Genomic DNA, 22,520 nt, shown 5'->3' with positions numbered 1-22,520 from the left:
TCATTAAACATTTAAAAAATACAATTAAACAAGAAGAATGTTCATCATTTTTAAAAATGCAAAACATTTAATCAGATTATTAAACCCTTAAAAAGACAAAACGTGGGCGCCCATATAGCTCAACGGGTTAAGCGGGTGATTCATGTACAGGGGCTGGTCCCTGACGCAGCGTCCCGGGTTCGAGTCCTGCTGATGGCCCTTTGCTGCATGTCTTCCCCCGACTCTTCTCCCCTGTTTGTCTCTCACTACACCTATCCAAAAAAGACCAAACATTTAATTAAAAAATTAAATGTTTAATTAGAAAATTATATCTTAAAGACAATAAAAGTTCAAATAGGAATTACACAGAAAATACAATGAAGGATTTAAAAAGAAAATTAAACATTAAAAGGTGGTAAAACATTTAAAAAGAAAAACCTTAAAGATTTAATCGAAACATTAACAGATTGTGTGAAGGTTCAAACTAACAGAGAAGTACTCAGGAACTTAGAAGATATCAGTCCTTGGACTGTCTGAAAGTTCAATCTAACAGAGAACTACTGTGGGACTTAGAAAATTTCAGCCCTCAGACTGTGTGAAAGCTCAGGTCCTGAGGACTTGGGAGGTCTGGAGGCTTTGGAAAGTCTTGGAACTGAGGGTTCAACCCTCCAGCACAAAGGCTAAAGTCCAACCTCCTGAGAAAAACGATCGAGTCGAGACTCAAGTTTAAAAAACTCGAAAATGGCAAAAAATAGATGATAAACGCGCAAAAAAAAATAATAAAAAATAAGTATCTGAGTGAGTAGCTCAGGGGGCAAGAAGAGAAACGTGCTCTTCAATAGTTATTGTCATTATTATTACTAGTAATATTATTTTTGTGTCCACTACAACCCATACAATCATCTAGTGTAGTCAAACAATGTGTGCATGGCGAATCAAATCCAAAACAATCCATGAACCAACGACCACGTCTTGATTGCACTTCATATCATTGACCACTAGATGTCCTACTCGAGCACTGTGTGTCATTGAGGCCTCGAGTAATGAACCATGTTTTGAATGAAGTGTCGAAGCTTCAACAAAGCCTCGATCAGCCTTCACTAGATACCTGCACAAGCTGCACATCATGAATCTGTTTTTATTGAATATTTCGCAACTTAATAACAAGCAAACACAGAAATAATTAAGTTAAATTCAAAACAAAACAAAAAAAAAACACCCGGACAGTTTTATAGGAGTGGTCAGGCTTATACATTGCGGCGGCACCTTAAATTGTATTTCTGGCAAAACATTGTAGGGTCAATATATAATCGCAGGACTTCTTGTAACACAGTTGACAGGTATCATTGACATTTTTGCTGTTTTCAGGCCAAAAAATCAACATGGCTGCCTATAACCAAACACCACGTGCATTTTTACAGAAAGATCCTTCTAAATATTATATAAACAATTGAGCAAAATTGAAATTGGAAGTTATTTATCAAGGTATTGTAGTAAACCTGGTGGCATGCAATAAATCCACACTTGACTCATACACTACTTTAAGTTACATAACTAAGAAAACCTTGGAGTCTTGCCAGTCTATTCTTCAGAAGCAAATGACATCATGTGGAGCAGGTCATGTGATTTTGAATTTTTTATTTTTTTTATTAAGCATTGTTTAATAACAAATATACAACAAATAGGCACCAATTGTGTCATACAATTCAACTAATTCAAGCAGCAAGAACAAGAAAAGAAAGAAATAAATAATAATAATAAAATTTTATAAAATAAGACAGTTTAAAATAAATTAACCTCACAGGGGTTAATCAATATATAAATTGAGAATCTTAGACAGTCTTAAGGCACTTCTATTTTCCAATTTTCTTAAGGAGTAAAAGAAAAGTTTCAAATCATTTTTAAAAGCAATAAAATTTGGAGCAACCTTAAAAAAATCTACATTTGTGTATATAAAATTTACCAATGATCATTATATTATTACACATAAAATGTGATTTGGAATTAACACACTTCCTTGAGAGGTTTTTTGTAATGGGCAACTTTGTTGAAAGTGATTTTATTCAGACACAGATACACTTTGTTATTTTCCATATAAAATTTGATATATTGCCAAAAAAGAAATATCTGTCATGATTAATAAAACATAATCAAAACAATTTTTAATAAGCTCATTTTATTATTGTTTAGCCAATTAGAAGGTGGTCTTTAAATTCAGATGGTTATTTAGTTGACATTTTAGTGATATCCAGTCATTTTTTTAATTAATAACTAAAGAAATAAAAAAGATGGGACTAAAGTTCTGACATCACCTGTATTATTAATGACCATCATTCAATAAACCTATCTGTTTTAAACTTGAATCTTTCTGAGATTTTCTCTGTGTTAAAGACATATGACATAACTGGAAATTAAAAAATAAATATATTTTCTTTGCTATTAAAGGCGAAATTTGCCAGTGGGGAGATTAGGTTTCTATCTGTATCTATTATATTGTCCAGTATTATAAACAGTACAAAGAATAAATGTGTCACCCACCAACACATAGCCCCTCCAACATAATACAGATGACTTACTTTATTGTTTTTTTTTTTTTAACATTTGGCTGCACACGACTTTGAACTGACTGACACAGAGCCATTTTGCACCTTATTTAACCAATATTTACCCTCTATCAAAAAAAGACTAAATGTTTAGAAGCCTTTTGTTCATTGGACTTATACAGTGGAAATAGTGGATGGCAGGTAATGATTTAACAAGCATGCACTCTTATAGATGAGAGAAAATGAAAGAATCTACTATTTTACTGTATACACACTATGGTATTTGTTTGAATTGTGAGGCTTTCAAATTATGTCTATTTTTGATTCATAACAGTACATTGAAAGTTTGTGTCCCCTTTTCAAGTTTTTCTACCATTTTTCATCTGTTAAACATATTTGTTCCCTAATATCATAAGATTCATGCTACAGTGCTTTATGAATTTAACTATAATTCCCTTTTTGTTTCCCTTTCTGTAAAATAACGTGAATAGTTGCTCTATTTGGAATGGTTAACCATGCATGTTTGTCCTCACTTTAGGGATCAGATTAAAGCTATGGGGTCACAGTTGTCGATATGAATGATTGAATTGGTGTTGATCATGTGTGTGTCACGTGGCCCAGCTGTCGGGCCCTGCCAGTGTACAGTAGCATTTTGCAGGCAGAGGAAGCAGCAGCAGCACAGAGCCGAGGTAAGCTCCCCACTACCGCTTCATATTTCTCCGGCTTTGTTGACGACACGGCTGGTATTATTTCACCACTTTGCCCACTACACCACCGACATGTTGTTAACTCGACCAGCTACACGCTAGAACCAAATAAACATCGGAATAAACAGTCGTCTGACGTGCTAGCCGTAGCCTGTTAGCGACGAGTGCCAGCGGCGGAGGGACAGAGCTCGTCTCCGCTGATTGTGGTTCAGGGTCTGCTAGCTCCTCCGTTAGCCGGTTAGCTCTCGCTGGTTGTTCTTTGTGGTGGAGACAGCATAGGCAGCCAACGTTAGCTAGCTACGTTTCCGAGCATCTCTTTTAGATTAAAACACAAAGGAGAGACGTTAAAAGACGGGTGAAATGAACCCAGCGGCTGACGTTTTGTTTTAATCCACGGAGCCCACAGAGCCCCCTATCCGAGATCCAACATCCAGGTTCGGGCTAGCTGTGGCTAGGAGGCTGCTCACGGTGATGGATGTTTCGGCTAATTTAGCATCATCTCAACAGTAGTCGTTTGGATGTCAGTAACCGAAGTATGAGCGAGTTTTTCGTTACGTTAATGTCACAACAGACTATTTTAGTGAGTTTCTTTCGCTGGAGGTTGAATGGATGCTCCTTTACTGTTACTTGTCTGACTGGAATCGGTGCCTTTTCTCAAAATGACAACTGATTTGGTGTAAATGTCGATTATGTTCACAGAGTCAGAGGAGTCTTTAGCATCGTATGTTGTAACGTTCGCTGCTGTGTCCGTTGGACATTGTTGTTTTGTTTTTTTCTGTCACTATTTAATCGTGCCTCTCACCATACGATGACATTATTTTCTTGTTTACCTTCTCGTCTGTTTTCCTCTTTTTACTGTCACTTTAAACGTTTGGCCGCGAGAGGCCGCTTCGTTACATCACGGGAACCTAATAAAACGGAACCCAAAATGGTTCTACTAAATAATTCAGCAATTAGTTAACTATCCTTCCGCAGAACAGGATAGTCCTCAAACTAAAGTGGTTGTGGGGTAATTTTAGGCGAGCGCATTAATATTTAAATTAACGGCTGCTGTGGCAGGCAGCAGAGTGCTTTTAGCGGTTTGACACTGCTTATATCGTGACACCGGCCTCTTCACCGTGTTCTATTTCCCATTTTTGTCATTTTTTAATACATATATTCATCTATTTGATCGTGACATCCTCTTTTTTTTCAAACCCCCAGCAGTCCTCTATGGAATCCCCGAGGCTGGTTGAAAAGGCAGGCTGGCTGACGTGATGACGTTACCGGGAGAAGCGGCTCTTCTGCGGGCTGACAGCTGATGGAGAGGAGTCCCTGCTCCTCCTCCTCCTCCTCCTCCTCCTCCTCTTCCTCCTCCTCCTCTCACACACACAGCCAGGAGCAAATGAGGAGGACGCGGAGCGCAGCAATGAGACACTGATCAGGAGAAAAACAACTGGAAGCAACCGGGACGTGTTGGATAGGATGCATGTGTCGCCTGGTTTTGCGTTTACAAGATAACGCTTTTTGTGGATGTTTGTCTTTGAGTCTGGAATCCGCCACAGTGGATCTCTAAACATTTTTACAGCACTTTCATTTGTTCCATCAACAAGGCAGCTCACTGATCAGACTCATCAAAATGACTTGAGTGCCTTCTTTTTGTGGTTGTGTGTCTGTGCAGCCCATTCGGCTCCATGACATTATTAATCCAGCAATGGTAACCGTTTTGTCACCTCATTCGTGCTTTTGGGGAAGTTTTTATTGATCACCTTGAATCACTGTTGCAGATCACCGGAGCAGCCAAGGGAAAGCGCAAGTACTATGCACCGTTGTCGCTGTCTTGCATCCGACACTCAGCAGGTAACCTCACCGGAGGAGACGCGCTGGTAACAGGATTAACTCCTCTGAAGAGCCTCCCTGTGGGTACTTTTCTTTTCACTGGAGAGCTGCGGGGAGCTGCAGGGATGTTCGCCGCCGTGGAGCATGGCCCGGTGCTCTGTAGTGACTCCAACATCCTGTGTCTGTCCTGGAAGGGCCGGGTGCCCAAGAGCGAGAAGGAGAAGCCTGTGTGCAGAAAGCGCTATTACGAGGAGGGCTGGCTCGCTACCGGGAACGGCCGAGGAGTTGTTGGGGTCACGTTCACGTCCAGCCACTGCAGAAGGGACCGGCCCACCCCACAGAGAGTCAACTTTAACCTCAGAGGACACAACAGTGAGGTAAGAATGGTTTAATGGCTAAATTAAAGCCTTTTAGAGTAAAATGATGTGTGTTGACAAGAACAAAAGTAGTCCATCTGAGGGCCACCCTGCCTAACGGTCACTGTAAAAGCTGCAATATGACATTAATTATGTAAATGTAATGCCTCAGCAACCAGCCCTTGTCCAGTTCAGTGGAGCTCTTGACTAAAAGTCTGTTTGAAATTTTCCTACAAGGGAAAAGATGTTTAAGGCATACCCGTATGCTGTTTTATATTGGAATCTAGGATACTGGAATTAAAAAACTGACATTGCTATTTTTGTTTTCTCTGTCATATATATTGCTACTTGAAAAAAAAAAACAATTTATTTGAAAAGAATGATTCACCGTGGAGTCAATAGGTTGACTCAGGAATGTAAAAATGCCATTTAGAACCTTTATCCCATGGTGTGACACTGGCAAAGGTAACCCCAGTAGTATTTTGCTTTGGATAGCATTCAGTTCTGGCTTTGCACTAATCTCACAGAGCTTTGTGGTGCTGATTTAAATGGTCAGACAAATTAGTCTTGTTGCCTCACGGAGTGGCAACAGTTGCGCGACACTGACAAAGTACCCGTTCAGCCGAATATTTCCATACAGCGGACAGTGTGATGCTATTTTGCAACCTGATCTTCCTTTTTAGTGTTTCTCTTCTATTCCTTTCTTGTTTTGACTTGCACTTCTAAATAAAGCTTAGACAAAATAGCATATAGAAGAACCTACAAATCAGAATGAATTTAATATATTATGGAGATTTACTTTGTAGATTAGTCGTGGAATATGAGAACTGTACAATTATTATTTTTGTATCAAGCAGCAGAAAGTTGGAACATGCGTTTGAGTTAAGTTGTCTTACTTCACACTGCACTTCCTTTGATGTGACTATAGTGGATGTGCACAGCACGGTGAATTCTTTTGTAAAAAAATATAAATATAATAATAAAAATGTATTTTGTAAAATAATCTTATATTTAATCTATTAAAAATATACAGGAATACCTTTAAAAGCGTCAGTTATAGTAGTGGACTACTTACAATAAGTTTGCTTACACCTCCACCCTGCTTCTTAATCAAACCATCCTCTACACCATGCAGCAATGTAACATCAGTTTCTCTACATTTATCTTTACAATGATAGATTATTGATTCCTTGAATCTCCATCAAACAGGCTATCAGCCACCATTTATTAAGGTAGGTGTTTTAGAAGAAATGACTTACACTGATTTGTCTATCACAAAGATGTATCTGTCTAGTTTGTATTTTCCGAAACTTGTGTCATGGCAGGCTGAGAGAGGTGTTTTTATTCAGCCAAAACAGTCAGCATTTGTGATTAGATCAAATTTTTTGTTGTTTAATTAGAGGAAACACCAGTGTATCCTCAGTGGCTCATGATGTGGCAGAGTTCCCTCAGGTCCTGCTGCTACTAGTCAAAATATTGCTGTGCTCCACTCTGGCATTGCTGTTTTTTCTCACTATGGTAATGCCCTCCAAATTTTCCCATCTCCAGTGCACCGAGGCCATTTAGTTTGATCGGAAAGATCAGCTGAATAATGTCTGAGTCGAATATCCACTCTGTGTGTGTGTGTGTGTGTGTGTGTGTGTGTGTGTGTGTGTGTGTGTGTGTGTGTGTGTGTGTGTGTGTGTGTGTGTGTGTGTGTGTGTGTGTGTGTGTGTGTGTGTGTGTGTGTGTGTGTGTGTGTGTGTAAGAGAGAGAGAAAGAGAAAATATTCCTGTCAATATACAACAGTGCTGGCACAAGTGGAGATTGCACACAGGTTGCGTTTTCTCCTTTAGTGGGTGTAACTGTTGGTCAGATGGAACACGGTGCTGTGTCAGCATTCCATAGGCAGCTGAGGGAAGAGTGGATGAATCCCTACACCGAGTGACTGAAGCACAGCAGAAATGTCATTTATCTCTGCCCACTTGAATGTGGTCCAACTACTGAAGTTCTTGCTTTTGTTATTTTGGTGAATTCAGTGTAGAGAATGTTAAATCTGCACGGTTTATAATTTAGCACGATTTTACATATTTCATGTTGAATTTGACTTCATCCAACCCTTTTGTGCGTTCAAGTTGCCAGTTTGAGTTACTTTAAGCTGTCCTTGCACTGATTAAAAACCTTACAGTTCTTACATTTTCGAGAGATAAATATTTTTTATCTTTGTAGGGTTGTTGTGATTCAGCTGAGTCCATCAAAATAATATTATAAAAACAACTTTGCACTACTCTTCTCTAATACACAATGCTTTATTCACCAGTTGTTTTCAACAGTTTTTCTTTTACCTTCATTGTTGTCTTCATAATTCATCTTTGGTGATTAAAGCATGATGCTCTGGAGGAGAGATGCTTTCGTTGTGATAGACTTGCATTTTGGCTTGCTTAGTGCTGACCACAACCAAAGTTCTTCCTAGTGGGCTAGTTGTTTGTTCAACCCATTATTTAAGCGGTCGTCTCACACTTAAATCATGCATACTTATCGAGGCTATCTAACTTTAAAGCGAGTGGCCATGCTAAGTTGCTAAAGTAAGGCTACATACTTGTTTCAAATAATAGCCAAATTTAACATCAGTGAATGATCGGCAAACATTTGCCTGCAGAGTTTATATGTCACCTTTATTTTGTAGTCTTGAAATGATCGCATACTTTGGATATCCTGCCTGCCATATGCAAAAACCACAGGGACTCGCTGAGTATGTGATAATGTCTCTCCATCAGTGTTCCCACTTCCTGTGGAGTTGGAATTTTTTGTTTATTTCTCATGTGACCAACCAACTAATTAAAACTGATTAAGTCTCAGTAAATAAAATTTTACTGGCTATTAGTTGGCAGCCCTAAAAGTCACGCTGGTCTTTACATAGCTGTTTCTGCATTCCCTGAGTTTTTTCACTGTCCCATGAAGTTGCATCCACAATTTACCCTATTGAAGTTTTGTGACTCAGATTTCACTGTAACAGTGTTAATAGAAATGTTTGATTTGAGCATCTATCAAGATGGTTTTCACATTAAAACTCGGAAACAACTTCGTGAAAAATGCATATTTCCTCTCTGCCGTCATCCAGCACCAGTAATGAAAATAGTAAATGTCCTCTCCACTTCCACTCTTGATTTGATATAAAGCAATAAATAAATGCTTTAGGAAATGTGAAATCCATCACTCGTCTACCCTGTGCATAATTTGGGGTTTCTGACAGCAGTGAAAATCACGCTCCTAATGAATTCTGTCAAGTTATGACAGATCTGTTCATGCAGTCACAGCATTTTTCATCCCAGTTCTGATGAAGACAGGACAGAATGCAGTATACTGTATATTATGACATAAAGGAAATCACCCCAAGAAACTTGGCATATCGTCTCCAATCCCATCTAGTTATCAAAATATGTCTTTGATCAAGTAAAAAACTTCCTTCTCTCTGACATTTCATTTTAAATGTACTTATTTATTTTTTTGAAAGAACAATGTCAATACATTTGGTTAGCCTTTCTTTGTCTTCCAAAGCTGCTCACTCAGCATTAAATGCAGTTGCATCCCTTGACAGTCCTGCCCTTTAAACGTCAGCATTGGCATTGAGCGCTTGTCTTTGCTGATGATGATTGTCCTTTCAAGCAGATTAGTTTAACTCCTGTCATGAATGAGCACACACAGAAATGCAATATGAACTTATCCTGTAGGAGTCTGTACCTGCCAAGATCGATGCTCATGCCAGCATACTTAAGTTAGGCCATTATTCCTGTTGATGTATGGACCCAAGTGTCCTGCGATCGTTCTAATGTAAGCAAGTCTGAATGGATGTGTCTTTTGGACTTGGCCCAATTTGAGCAATGTTGTAAAGTAAAAGCCGGATCTTAAGTTGTCAGGCATCTGCTAATGACAGGGCAAACATATAGAGAACTTTATTACTTTAGTAAGGGATACTGCTAATGCTTGGAGTTGAGGTTTGATTTATACTTGAGTTCCCCTATGATCCAGATGTTGTTGCTGCAAGCTACTTGGAATAAAATGATTCACCACAACTATACTATGTTGTGGTGAAGCTCAGCTGTTGTCTTGCTGTAGCACTTATTCTGAAGTCTGTTATGATCTCCGTCAGATAATGAGAAGCTTTTCCAAGGCCTGTAATACATCCAGATGAATGTTTGTCCTCTCTGTGTGTCTAATTCCCCTCTTACGAGAGTGACAAATAATTACAAGGTAAAGCTTCAGAAGGAGCAAAGTTGCATATGTGTTGCTATGATCTTTTTGTTCAGTCTCCCACAACCATCTTTTTACAGCGGATGTCAGGAGCACACCACTTAACATTCTATTTATCATATTTCTCATGTAACGTGGTTGTTTGGCAGAAATGTTCTGACCTATTTTAGATTGTTACAGTGGCATACTAGTGTTATTAGGGATATACCGATTTGGGCTATTGTCCCAAGCCATTTGGTTTGGTATTAATAACAATAAACTTAATTTGTAGTACATTTCTCATACAAAAAAATGGAGCTGAAATTGCTTGTAGAAGAGGTGTGTACCAATGTGACCTGAAAATCTGTATTTATGCCTTATTTATGTTAATCATTGTCTTATATCATGTGAAACACCAGAGAATCTGACTTTCTTCTCACACTGTACAGGTCCATAAACCAGCTGCCATTTGAAGCTCACACTGGGCACAATCACCATTGCAATTAAGAAAGGTTTGCTGAAACAAGATGATGTCAATGTTGACAGAACAACAGGCAGGGTTACTTGAAGCAATCAGACAGCTGAAATTGTGCCGCTAGCTTTATTGGTTATTTGAAGTTCGTTATGAATAAGGTGTACTTGGTCAAAATATGTAGTCCTGCCTTCAGTGCTACTTCAGAAACTTTGACTCCCAAATTCATGGACGTGTGTTGCCACAGCAACAGCACTAACAACTGGTTCCAGCTTCATATGCGGTGGAAGTGGATGTCTCTTTCGTAGCTGATGCAAAACAAACATTATAATATCAAATGTCATGAAATGGACAACATACTAGCATACAAACACAGCATCCAAAACACAGCAAAGTAAGAACTAGCAAGAGTTAGTTTAAAAAAATAAATTTTTTTTAGCCGTCTGACAGTGGGACATTTCTGACATTTGTGTTGTTTATTTTTTCCTCAATAATTTACAAAAAATTGAGTGCTTTACTGTTTAGCAGCTATGGCAGCGTAACAGTTCTTTTTAGACTAAAAATAAATCAACCAGACAAATAAGAACAAGTTGTATTGAAGAAAAAAATTGCCCTCAAATGTCCTGATGCTATTTTTAAATAGTCATTGAAACTGAGTCGCTAACCTTTAGCAGAAGGCATGTCAGTTGCACCACACTGAAAGTTGAAAATAGATGAAAGCACTAAGTTTTACATCTTTTTATATGACTATGCTTGTGGTGCTGCTGAATAATCCCTCTGGGAGGTGCGTCAGAATAGATCAACGCTTCTTTTGACACTCCGGTGCTTTTTTCCCTTTTTTACAGTGCATTCAGATGCTGAACAGAGCGAGCAGCTAGTCACTAGGAGTCCATTCATTCTCCATGAGAGCTGAACATCCAAGACAGGCTTGACAATGACTGTCAGTATGTTGACAAGGAAATGTTGGCCACAACAGAGATTTTGGGCAAATTGTCTGTCAGTATCCTGTCATCTGCTCGCTGTGATATTTGTCTTACGGTTGAATCATACTTATGTGCTTTGCTAAGTAAGATCAGCTGTAGATTCGGTGATGCAGTCAGGTATTTGCGTATGTTTCTTTCATTTCTATTAATAATAATAATAATAATAATAATAATAATAATAATAATAATAATAATAATGTGTCTTATTAACACATTCAAATATAAAATGGGAATGCAGATTTGTTTGAAAGTCCACATTGTAGCATACTTGGATACTGTATACAGTTAGATCCTGGCATACTAGTGCTGCAGCATTACTGGCTTTTAGGACATTTGCTGCGGTACATAGTAGGACTATTTTTTTAAGCATGGAAACTGAAACTAGAACATAAAGGACAATCTCAAGGGTGGTGTGTGATCACTTTGGTTACCTAAAATAGGCATCCTAATGAAATGTTCAGTGCAATGTCATTGTGTTTAGGGGTTGTTGTGACTGAAACCTCATTTGGTGGTTGCTGAAAAGTTTTGTATCACTGCTGAAACTGTTGAACACGCATGGCAGTTAAAATACATTCATACACACCAAGGTAGAATCATTCTAGTTTTTCCTTGAGGCCAGTTTCAGACTCTCTAAGGCAAAGAGGAACACGTATCTGCGGCCCAAATCCAACAGAGGTGTGTGGTATCAGGCCTTAAGCTTGTATTCAGCACATTGCCATTTAGGATGAATTCACGGTGCAACTTCCTTGTGTGGCTTCAATACGGATCCACACATTCATTTGTGTCTGAACAGATGTCCTGCTCTCTCATACCAGTGCAGTTCTAATACTTGGTGCCAGTTTATTTGACTGTAAAGTATTCACTATGTAGATTTAAACCCCCCTCCTATGAAACTTTGAGTAAACTAGTGTGGCTCAAATTTTACCATTGTGTCAAAAAAGCACTTGGTGATGTAGTCGTTTGTTGTGCCTCTAGTTTCAGCCTGTTGTCTTCTGAAAGTATTTAAGTTTTAAAACTTCATCAGGTATGTGCTGAAATACTGCAGACTGTGATAGATGAAACCCTACATCTTTCACATGAATCTTACCAGTGTGTTTCCCACAGTGTTGTTTCTCACTTGAACTCTGGGACGTTCTCATGTGTTAAATTTTGCTTCCTGGCAAGCCTCATAAATAAATCAGTCCATATCTCCAGTAGTGGGCATGTGCAAGAATCAACACTGATCAGGAACCTGCACAGCTCTTTCAAATGGCCACAAAGGAAGAACAGAGTACTGTGTTACTTCTGTGATGCGTTACAACTAACTCATCTGTTAAGACTTAATGAGGACCATAAAAAAGAAATGCAAGACAGACTGAATGAAGAATAAATCTGCCTGCAGTACAGGTTACAAGCTGAGGAGATTTCCTCAGTGTCACTCACCTTATCTTGCATCTTGACTTGTGTTTAGAGACTAACCTGTCAGTCCTGGTCTTGCCATACTGTCTAATTAGTTCCTTCCTCTGTACCACACCTCCATCATCTTCTTACTTGTTTCATAATCTCCTCTGTGCTCTATGCTACCCTACCCTCATCTGCTCTCTCCTTGACTGATCTTTGCCATTGGAAGCCACTCTGCTCAGGTTGGCAGAGTACACAACCCCTGCATTAGAATGGTCTCACCAAATGTGCTTAGTGGAAATGGCTTTAGTGTGCTAACCAACCCTTAGAGAGGACATGTTGCATAACACTTGGGTTCAGCTGCGTCTTCAGGTCCAGGTGTCTGCTCACTAGAAATTTTCCAAGAATGAGAGCATGGATTGTACACTGCAGGCTCTTTTTGCTGTGAGCTGTGTTTGTAGTCATTGATCAGACAGACATATTTGCTCACTGAAGTTGACTTTAATTTAAAATTGTACCGTTTGCCAGACAAAAGTTCATCATTCCATCCTACATAGCAAATAGCTGGAAGGATGTGAAAACTTTGTATACCATGCATTTCACTTTATATTTACTGCTTTATTGCAGTAAAAGGAATTTAACACATATTGACAAATTTCCCTACTTAATTGGTTTCTGCTTAACCTATAGCATTGACAGTGTGACAAATTAGTTATTGCAATCCAGAAACATATTTAGGAAAAAGTTCTTAACAACCTACACCCTCTGATAAAGTTTATTTATAAATGTCATGTGGTTTTCTACAGTGTTCATTAGAACTTGTGTTGCACCTGGTGATATGATTTGTTTTGCATATAATGTGTACATATTAAGACAGAATCTTATCACCCATTCACTCAACAACATGATAACCAAATAATTTGCATACATAAAATGTTGAAATGTGTGGTCCTCACGCTAATTCTTACTAAACTTTTTTTTTAATGTATTTAAAGGCACAATCAACTAGACAACACACAGCTGATGTACTGATACAAGCTGTCATAATCAACGTAAATGCCATTGTCAAATATTAACATTGATTAAGCTTTTATCACATGCTTGACATACTCATCAACCTCTCAGAGTGTACCTAACACAAAGGTCCTGTCCCGTTACCATTCGGTAGTGTTGCAAATCACTCTTGCCCCATTTTGCTCATTCTGACTTTCTTGCTTTCTTATCAGCACAGCGCTTTTTAAAATAGTATTTTGTGTCTGATTTAATATTGTGTCAGAACCCAAAATTACAGAAGGTGGACGTGTTAGTGAAGGGAAAGAGGAGAGTTTCCTTGCTGGCTTGCTCTGTGTCTGATTTTAAAGTGTAGTCGAGCAGTTAGTTTTGACCTTTTGATGATTATTGACTCAGCAGTCAAGAAATCTCAGCACCTAAAACTATAGCTGCTGTAGTTGTGTGGTCAACATATTTAAACCTTTTATAACTGCTATTATATTTAATGTGATTATTATTGGCATGCAGCAGATTACATTTTGCATTGAGGACAATAAACAGATGAAAGTGAAACTGAAGTAATCTTTTTATTTGTGTAATTATTGCTTTTGCTTGCTTGTGTCTATTATAAACCTTTTCTTGAGCGTTTTGTACAAAAACAAAGTTGTGCCATGGACTAGTGTTGTCGTGGACTCGTCCTCACGACTGCACCACTATGACACTGCACTGTCACAGTGTCCTCTCAGTTCTGCTGACTCCAGTGCAACCCAAAGCTTTCCCTTGATTTGATTTGGTCTTCTCAGTTAAATTGCAAGGGTCAGCTCTGTGCCCAGTCCCTACAACTGTGTCTACATTGAAGGTGTAGGGTAAACAGCATGCTAGCAGAGCAGCAGCAGCTCCAATACACGATCTGTGGCTATGCAAGGAAAGAAAGAAAATGTAAATACGAAATACGGCTGAAACATCATTTCTGCAGACACAATGTAACATTACAAATTTTATTGCCATTAATGTGTCTACATAGACATTTCAACCATGTTGACCAGTCGACCCTGTATCGGATGGAGCAGAGTCTACTACTTTAATCCATCCAACGCTCTACACACTCGCTTTTAGTAGAGCGCACTCTGTGTGTTTACCTACAGCTCAATACTGTGCCTCCCATGTAAACACAGAGAGAACCAGAGCTGCTGCTTCTCTCCTAATGTGCAGCTCATACTATGCGTCTGTGGAGACACTTGTTAAGCCCCAGCAAGAGGTCAGGGCTGGAATGACATCAGCAAAGCACTGCAGGAGTGAAGACCGTGCCAAGTGTCCAAGCAGAGGTTGTGACCAAGTCAAGAATTGAAGGAACTGGAAACATGTTTGTTTTTTTCCTTACTTAGTATTGATTAGGATGAAATGTTACTTGTCAATTTAAAGTCCTCCATCAAGCCTTTCTGTAATTTTATAAATGTTGATTGTTTTATACTTTATTCCAAAGTTCATAAAAAGATTTTTGAATATATGAGCAGTAATTGTGTAATTTTTGGCCAAAATTCTTGATCAATATTTTCTTCTTTCAAAAAAATTTGCATTTGTTTGTGTGTGCTTGCTGCCTGTGATCCCTCTGGCCTCTCATTGTCCTGTGCCTTCTCACCCTTATCCTGTCTGTCTCCATGTGATGTCTGATCTCCCAGATCGCTGCGTGACAGCGAGGTGCTCAGCTATCCACCTCGCAGGATGCCTGACCAGCTCACACTAATCTCCACACTGAGCTAAATTTACTGACATACACAGTTTATTCTCACCTCTTTGGGGCTGCAGTTAAGTGTGCACATGTGAGACACAATGTGTGTAAACCCTGCACAGATTCATTCTGTGTGTTTTTCTTTTGACCCTTTTTGTTAGTGTATGTACAGTATCAAAATGATGTTAGAATTCTGCAAACCGGAGCTCATACCTAATCTAATGCCTTAATGCAACTGGTTGAAACTGAATTTTGTTGTATAATACTATCCGGAAAATCCCTTTTGATTACCAGAGGTTGCAGACAGTGCACGGACAGCGTAACAACAAGGATTTGTGTTCCCCCAATGAGATCCCTGTGCATGGAAATTTGTTATCTGTGACAACACTGCTGCAGAAGCCTGTTAGCTTTGCACCCAATGAGCACTGCTGCATGAGTGATTGCTGTGCCTGAATGATAGATGGCAGGCTGTTTTTAATGGTCCGTGAACATGGTCAACTCAGAATGACATAGAGACCTTTGCTGCAGACCTGTAATGGGCCAGTTCTCATTGTGTCCTCTTCCCTGCGGCTTGCCAGCTGAGACACACATATAGAGCAACAGTAGGATATATACCACTAGATGAGAAACTGAAAACACACTACATCTGGCTCACAGGACAACTCATTGCTGAGGAGAGTGATGAATGCCTCTGTACACTCATTATGCTTGAGGGCTGCACATTGTGTATTCATATAAACATGTTTGTGTGACACAGATGACTTCATGTTCACCTGGGAGAACTATTTAATAATACAGAAGACAGTGACAAATAGTGAATTGCTGAATAAAAATGATTGGTAGCTTCAGTTGCTTCACCCTTGCTATTTATCACCTCTGTTACTATGTATTCAAAAACTCTGGATTGTCTGTAATTTATTTGATATTGCAAGATTCTGCTGAAAATAACTTATTGTAAAGCTATAATGTGATTTGTCAGATATATTCTGAGTCGACGTTGTTATCAGTTCAGCAGTTCAGTTAGAAATGATGCCCCATTCATTGAATGTGTGGCTGTGCACATATTAAGTAGTTCTACTATCTTTCCCTAAAACTTATTTAGTTTACAATTATATATTACTTAAAACAAAATTACTTTTTTGATTTAAGTGACATAGGAGTATGATACTGTTTGAAGAAGTCCAATTTTGCAGAACTGCATTCTGAACATTGTGTTTTTATCATTATTTGTACAGAATGTTCTCTTTATGTAAAATTATTCTTAGTTGAGATGGTTGAACTAATGCAGCCTTTACCTAAGCAATATGAAAATACTATTTAGTATTCAGGTGTTGTAAGAATGACTGATTACTTCTGTTTTCCCAAAATTTTTTTGAACTGTCTCATGAACACCCTGCTAATGACACCTGTGTCATGGACATATTAGAGCGTGAGTGTGTTGCACAAGGGTAAAGAGGAGATGGTGTTGTTTGGGAAAAAGAACAGGACTGGCTGGCTTATCCAACTTTCAGCCCCTGATCTATTGGACTTGCACTCTAAGAGCGTAAGCCCCACTAAAACCTGCCCTGTGTTGTGTGTTTGAGCGTGTTCAGCCCACGTGCTTCACTCAGTGAGAGTAGAGCTGCACCCTTCTTAGGATTATTCCTCTGGGAATAGGCTGAGTCACGCTACAGAAGACCAGACAGAGAGAGACACACAGAGAGGAGGGGGCTGGATCGAGATTGAAATGGGTGACACTGACCAAGGAACTGGCCACATGCAGTTTGATTAAATACTTCTCTCTGGCAGTTTTTAATGCCCTTCTCCTTTGCTACTTGTGTCTTTTACCAGTGAGGATCCGTCTGTTTTTCCAGTGACCTCAGGACAAATACAGATAGCCATGCCCCTGCGAGTAGCTGCCGTTCCATGCTATAGACTTTACTGTGTGACTACCCTTTAAACCACAGCGTGGTATTTTCTGTAGGGACGTTAATGCACTCGTGTCCCTTCACTTCCCTTCTCTTACTTCACTTTCTTTTTTATCTTACTGCTGCTTTCCCCTTTTCTGAGATGTGTGCTCTAAATTCCAAAATACCTATTTGAATAAATTCAATGCTTTCCATAAAATAAGAACAAAAAAAATTATATGTGCATTGAAACACACATAAAACGAGCTATTTACTAGTATCAAGTCTGAAATTTCCCGATTTAAAAAGAGGTGTGGCATGGATAGAAAACACTCAGATGATGGGATGATTGATTCTCATCATCTGTAAAATGTAGAATATTCACTCCTTCGTGACTTTTTCAAAAGGAGGTTAACCCACTTTGTGATTTATTTCCATCTCGCTTGAGGCTAAATTTAGCTCATTGAAATGTGGGAACTTGGATTGGACTTTCTGAATTTTAGGCATTCAGTTGATGCATTTAGAGTAAGAATCAGTAAGTATGCAGGCAAGAGTTTTGTGCCTTAATTAAGGGCACTTTTTCAAAGCTCTTTATTCTTGGTTGTCTCGCATTATCTGTTTTAGGTAAGAGGACACAAAACCACATCTGTAAGGCCACAGCTAAATTGATGGAATTGGTTCATTTGCATGTCTCCTAATATATGATGTCTGTCAAAAAGACCCAAATATCTAATCATTTTTGTCCACCCCCACCCTCCCTTTTTTTTCTTTTTTTCTTATTTTCTGTGCTTTAAAGGTGGTGTTGGTGCGGTGGAATGAACCTTTCCAGAAACTGGCCACTTGTGACACCGATGGAGGGATTTTTGTTTGGATCCAATATGAAGGTCGCTGGTCTGTGGAGCTGGTCAATGACCGTGGAGCTCAGGTAAGAGACAGAAAGTGACCTAAAAGCAAGATAATGATTTTAAGTGTATTTTTATTAATGTATTTTCACTGGCAAAATGTACAGACATAAAAATAATATTCATAATATTATAATCCAGTTTGTATAAATAGCTAGTAGAAGCGCTGCACAGACAATATTGGGAGTAAGACAAGCAGCAGTAGCAGCAAATATTATATATTGAAACAAAATAGTAATGTACAAAAGCCTTAAGGTAACACTTCATCATTATTGCACATTCCTACCATGTGGTGACTGACTGAGTGATTTACCTCCAACACTTCTCAGCCGAGAAACACGTCCGAGGATTTCCTTCAGTCTTTATCCCTGACCTTCCATTTGCTGATTTAACATAAAGCCTATCAAACATGGGTGATGTATAGGACCCATCAGTCAGTCGCTGTCATCTGCTGAGCTGAGTCTGACACATCCTGACAGCATCTTTTCGTTTGTGATCGATTTAGTTACTAGATGTCAGTCTAAACAAAACTGTCATTTTATCATGGCCTCTGTTTTTCAGTGTAACACCTACTTTTCCCCCCAGAGGTTAAGGTTTAATTACATATAAGTATTTAAATTTGTACTGACAATCACCAAGCTACTCACCATTTGAGTGAAGACACTTTCACGAATAACAGTCTACATAATGGTATGTGTTTTAATTAAACTGTATTCTGCCATGTTCTGAGAGTACCAGTGGTTGTCAGTAAAACCAAAAAATACAACTTGATGAGTGTAAATGTCTTACAAATAACTCCCCGAGACCGTGCCCCTCTTTACACCTAAAATTGTTGCTTTGACTAATATTGATACTCCTGCTGGTAACTACTAAGGCACCTAAAAGACCAATTTCTCATTTTTGCAGGAAGTTAGACAGTTTTAGGTTGTTTACTTTGGGGCTATTACAAATGATTTGTTTAATAATTCATCTTTTTTTATATAAAAGAGAAAACTTTCAAAAAATGCCCAGTTATAGTTCATAACAGCCTGAGGTAGCATGTTCGTATTGTTCATATACAACCTGCAGTCTAAAGATAATCACTTTAATATGACATCACTGACAAAGAAATGTGGCATCATGGGATATTTTGAGTTTTTGCGATAAAATGATTGATTGATTCATTTAATCAGGCTTGATTAATCAAATAACTTTCAGTTTTTCACTCATGTGACAGTAGAGCAAACATCAGACTGCTGATTCTGTAAATTCCAGTTGAGTTGTGAAAACATTTTGTGATAAGTGACATGTCTTGTACCCTGTAGGTGAGTGACTTCACCTGGTCCCATGATGGCACCCAGGCTCTTATCTCCTATCGTGATGGCTTTGTCCTGGTCGGCTCCGTCAGTGGGCAAAGGCACTGGTCCTCCGAGATCAACCTGGAAAGCCAGATTACCTGTGGCATCTGGACTCCCGATGACCAACAGGTAAGACACGCACCTTACAGATTTTGAAGGATTCAACATTTCCCCTTAGCACTATGCCAACCTTTGAATGCTAATACATGTAGAAATTTGAGGTTTTCATTTGCCACTTTGAGTATGAGCACTTGTCATTCAGAAGGTAGAGAAGGGCCCTGAGAGATCTGTGATTGACAGCAAGCGTTGGCTGTCTTGAACGTCTTGTTGGTTTTGTTGGGCTATGTTTTTGCTTTCATGCTGGTAAATTGTCAGCTCAGGTTGGACATCATCAGATTTTCAGTCTATATTCATGTTTCTGTCTTTGTTCATCGCCTGCAACCCATTTATGTCTGTTTCTCCAAGTTTTTTTCCTTTGTGATATGCATTTCTCTTGACTTTCCTTGCTTGTTGTCTCCTTTTCTGTTCCCGAGTGTGCCTCCCTTTTTATGTTTGTTCTTGTGTCTGTGTCCCTATTAATTGTCATTCCATTTTTTTGGTCTCAAATAGCCCTTTTACCGTTTGTTTTCCAGGTGTTGTTTGGTACTGCAGACGGTCAGGTCATAGTGATGGACTGCCATGGGCGCATGCTGGCCCACATACTGCTTCATGAGTCGGATGGTATTGTCAGCATGTCCTGGAACTACCCCAGCTTCCTGGTGGAGGACAGCAGTGAAAGTGACACAGACTCTGACGAGTACTCCCCACCACAAGGTATGCTGCTCAGGGTTTTTATTTGAACATAAAACTCTGGACAGTGACCTGTTCACACCCACTCAGTGTCTCTGAGGACGTTATGGTGGCCTACATCTTCGGTTACATGCCATGTAAATGCAATATAGATGGTTCATCTGTGACCAGGGACCTTTTTGGCAAACCACACCTCTTTCTCTACCAAGGCGACCAAAACGGTCGCATACACGACCATTTTATCTAAGTGTGTGAGTCAAAATTTCACATATTTTTGTGTGAGCGTATGATTATTAGGACATCTTGGAGACACTCTGGTCAGCACAAGTAGCTACTGTATTAGTGGTTGTGGTTTAAAATGGTGCATTGTCTTCGTCATTTGGTCACTCATTCTCTCGCTTCCTGACGAAGGCTAACACAGTGCTAGGTCTGTAAAATTAAACGAACATTAATAGCCATCTCGAATTTGGCTTCCCACTTAAATGAGCACAATCAACCGCCGTGTTGACATTTAAAATGTACTCTGCTCACGGAAAAGTCCACAAATAGAAAACAGCCCATGAGGATAAAATTACTTGGTTTCAACTTGGGCAAATCTGACATTAGAATGTCAGATTTTGCTCTTTTCAAAGTGATTTCGGTAACACAACTGTCCCCAGTGTAAAGGACTGAGGGATGCAGGACAAGGGAAACGACTGTTGACAAAATTCGTACATCATCAGATTAAAATATTTCACAAATATCAAATCTTACTGTCACTCCTGTGCTGGTGTGACCAACTGAGAGTCCAGCTCTACCTGTGTTTCTCCACTGAAATCTAAACTCTTCAATGAAATGAAGACCAAAGGAACAAAATCTAATAATCTGTTAACGGCCCACATTTTTTTAACCTATGAAGTTGTATTTAAGATAAGTAAAATCAGTCTGAAGTTGATTAAAATCCTTTGACTGACACTATCCAAAGTACAGTACAGTAAGTTCAGTTTCCATACTAACAAGAGGTAGTTGTAATTTGATTGGTTAATGGTCTGCTATGTTCAATCAGAGCCTTATCTGCACTGTATGGATACAGAGATACAGTTGTCCACCTGTGAATGCCTTGAAAAATCTAGTAAAAACGCACCATATTTTTGGATGGATACATGCAGTTCTGTAGTAATTATGACCAGATGTCCTGCCCAGTGTGTACACTGTGGTGGTCAAAACTCTGTGTTGTTTGTTGTCGAACAATTTTGCATGTAAAAGCACAATTCTGTTTTGTTTAGACTACACCGTTGGATTGAAGTGCAGAAGTTATTTATTGAAACTTAAAGTTAGAACGTTTTTGTAAGTCACATGTGATGCTGATCTCACAGGCAAACTTTGTAGCTTAAACCATTTCATGAAGCTTCAGAAGTGGAACTTTTCAACTATTTTCTACTTCAGAGGATATGTTACACTGGGATTGAAAGCTGCTTCACAAGGGTTAGTTGCATCTGGTTATCCACTCCCTCCTGCTGTTTTCAGTGTGTACACCAGCCCATGTAATGAGCTCATTCTTACTGGTTCCTGTTTGTTCATTTGCCTCCTTTCTCTTTAAATTAATTACTCCCAGTTGTTAACGATGTATGGGTGTGTTACTGTCCTCCTCCCGTTGTTCTATTTCTTCCTCTCCCTTCACCACAGACCAAGCGGTAAAGCTGAAAAGTGCTTGCCTTAGCTGGATCACTGATTATGCTCTAACTCACTAATTAAACCAGTCAATGGGAATTGATTGGGCCTGATAGAAATTATCACTCAAGGCCATGCTCCTCTGTACACCTTTACACCTCAAATTGAAATGGCTGTCTTTCCCATCATTATATTCTTCCTAGGAAGTACTGATTCACCTAAAGCAACTGGAACATTATTAATTAAGACCAGTTTTACATTCTTCCAGGTACTTGGGCAGAATTAGGGTATTTCTTTGGAGATACAACCAATGATTTGTTTAATATTTAATAATTTTGCCTAGAAAAACAAAATAGCCAAAAATGCACATTTTGATGTCCAAGAACCTGAAGTTGCATGTTAAAATTCTTTTTGACTCACCAGTAGCCCAAACCCCAAAAATAATCACATTTCTATCAGAAAAACAGTAAATACCTCGTACATATTTTTGCTTTTTTGCTAGAAAAATTATGATAAAATGATTAATTTAAAAACATATTTTTCTATTCAAAATGACAGTCAAGCAAACATTACAGTTGAGGTATGTACAAATGTGGAATTTCCTGATTAATGTTCATTAGTGTAGTAGCCTAACATTGACATGATTATGCACTGACTAATTTGCACCAGTCAATAAGAACTGGTTGGCCCCTGATAGAAATTATTTTTCAAGTCACCAATCTGACTGAGACACCAGGCCACCTCTTCCTCAGCCTGCCTGATATCTTTATGATGACCCATTATGACCACA

General features: G+C 38.9%; 1 protein-coding gene across 3 annotated transcripts in view; it reads left to right on the top strand.

Moving 5' to 3' along the window:
* The first annotated feature begins 3,103 nt into the window (after positions 1-3,103).
* tulp4a (TUB like protein 4a) overlaps positions 3,104-22,520 on the top strand; it is a 31,734-nt gene continuing 12,317 nt past the window's right edge. For 2 of the 3 annotated variants that reach the window (XM_035957392.2, XM_035957391.2), the window contains exons 1-5: positions 3,104-3,211; positions 4,433-5,424; positions 17,849-17,977; positions 19,259-19,420; positions 19,924-20,104. In XM_035957392.2, the coding sequence (XP_035813285.1) occupies positions 5,173-5,424; positions 17,849-17,977; positions 19,259-19,420; positions 19,924-20,104 (724 nt within the window). In that variant the 5' untranslated portion in view covers positions 3,104-3,211; positions 4,433-5,172. The remainder of the gene's footprint in view (positions 3,212-4,432; positions 5,425-17,848; positions 17,978-19,258; positions 19,421-19,923; positions 20,105-22,520) is intronic. The other variant, XM_055015659.1, reaches the window with a different exon arrangement.

The sequence above is a fragment of the Amphiprion ocellaris genome, chromosome 12 (assembly GCF_022539595.1).
Source record: "Amphiprion ocellaris isolate individual 3 ecotype Okinawa chromosome 12, ASM2253959v1, whole genome shotgun sequence".
NCBI classification, from domain to species: Eukaryota; Metazoa; Chordata; class Actinopteri; family Pomacentridae; genus Amphiprion; species Amphiprion ocellaris.
Note: the sequence above shows the minus strand (reverse complement) of the source record. Positions and strands in the feature narration are given on the sequence as shown.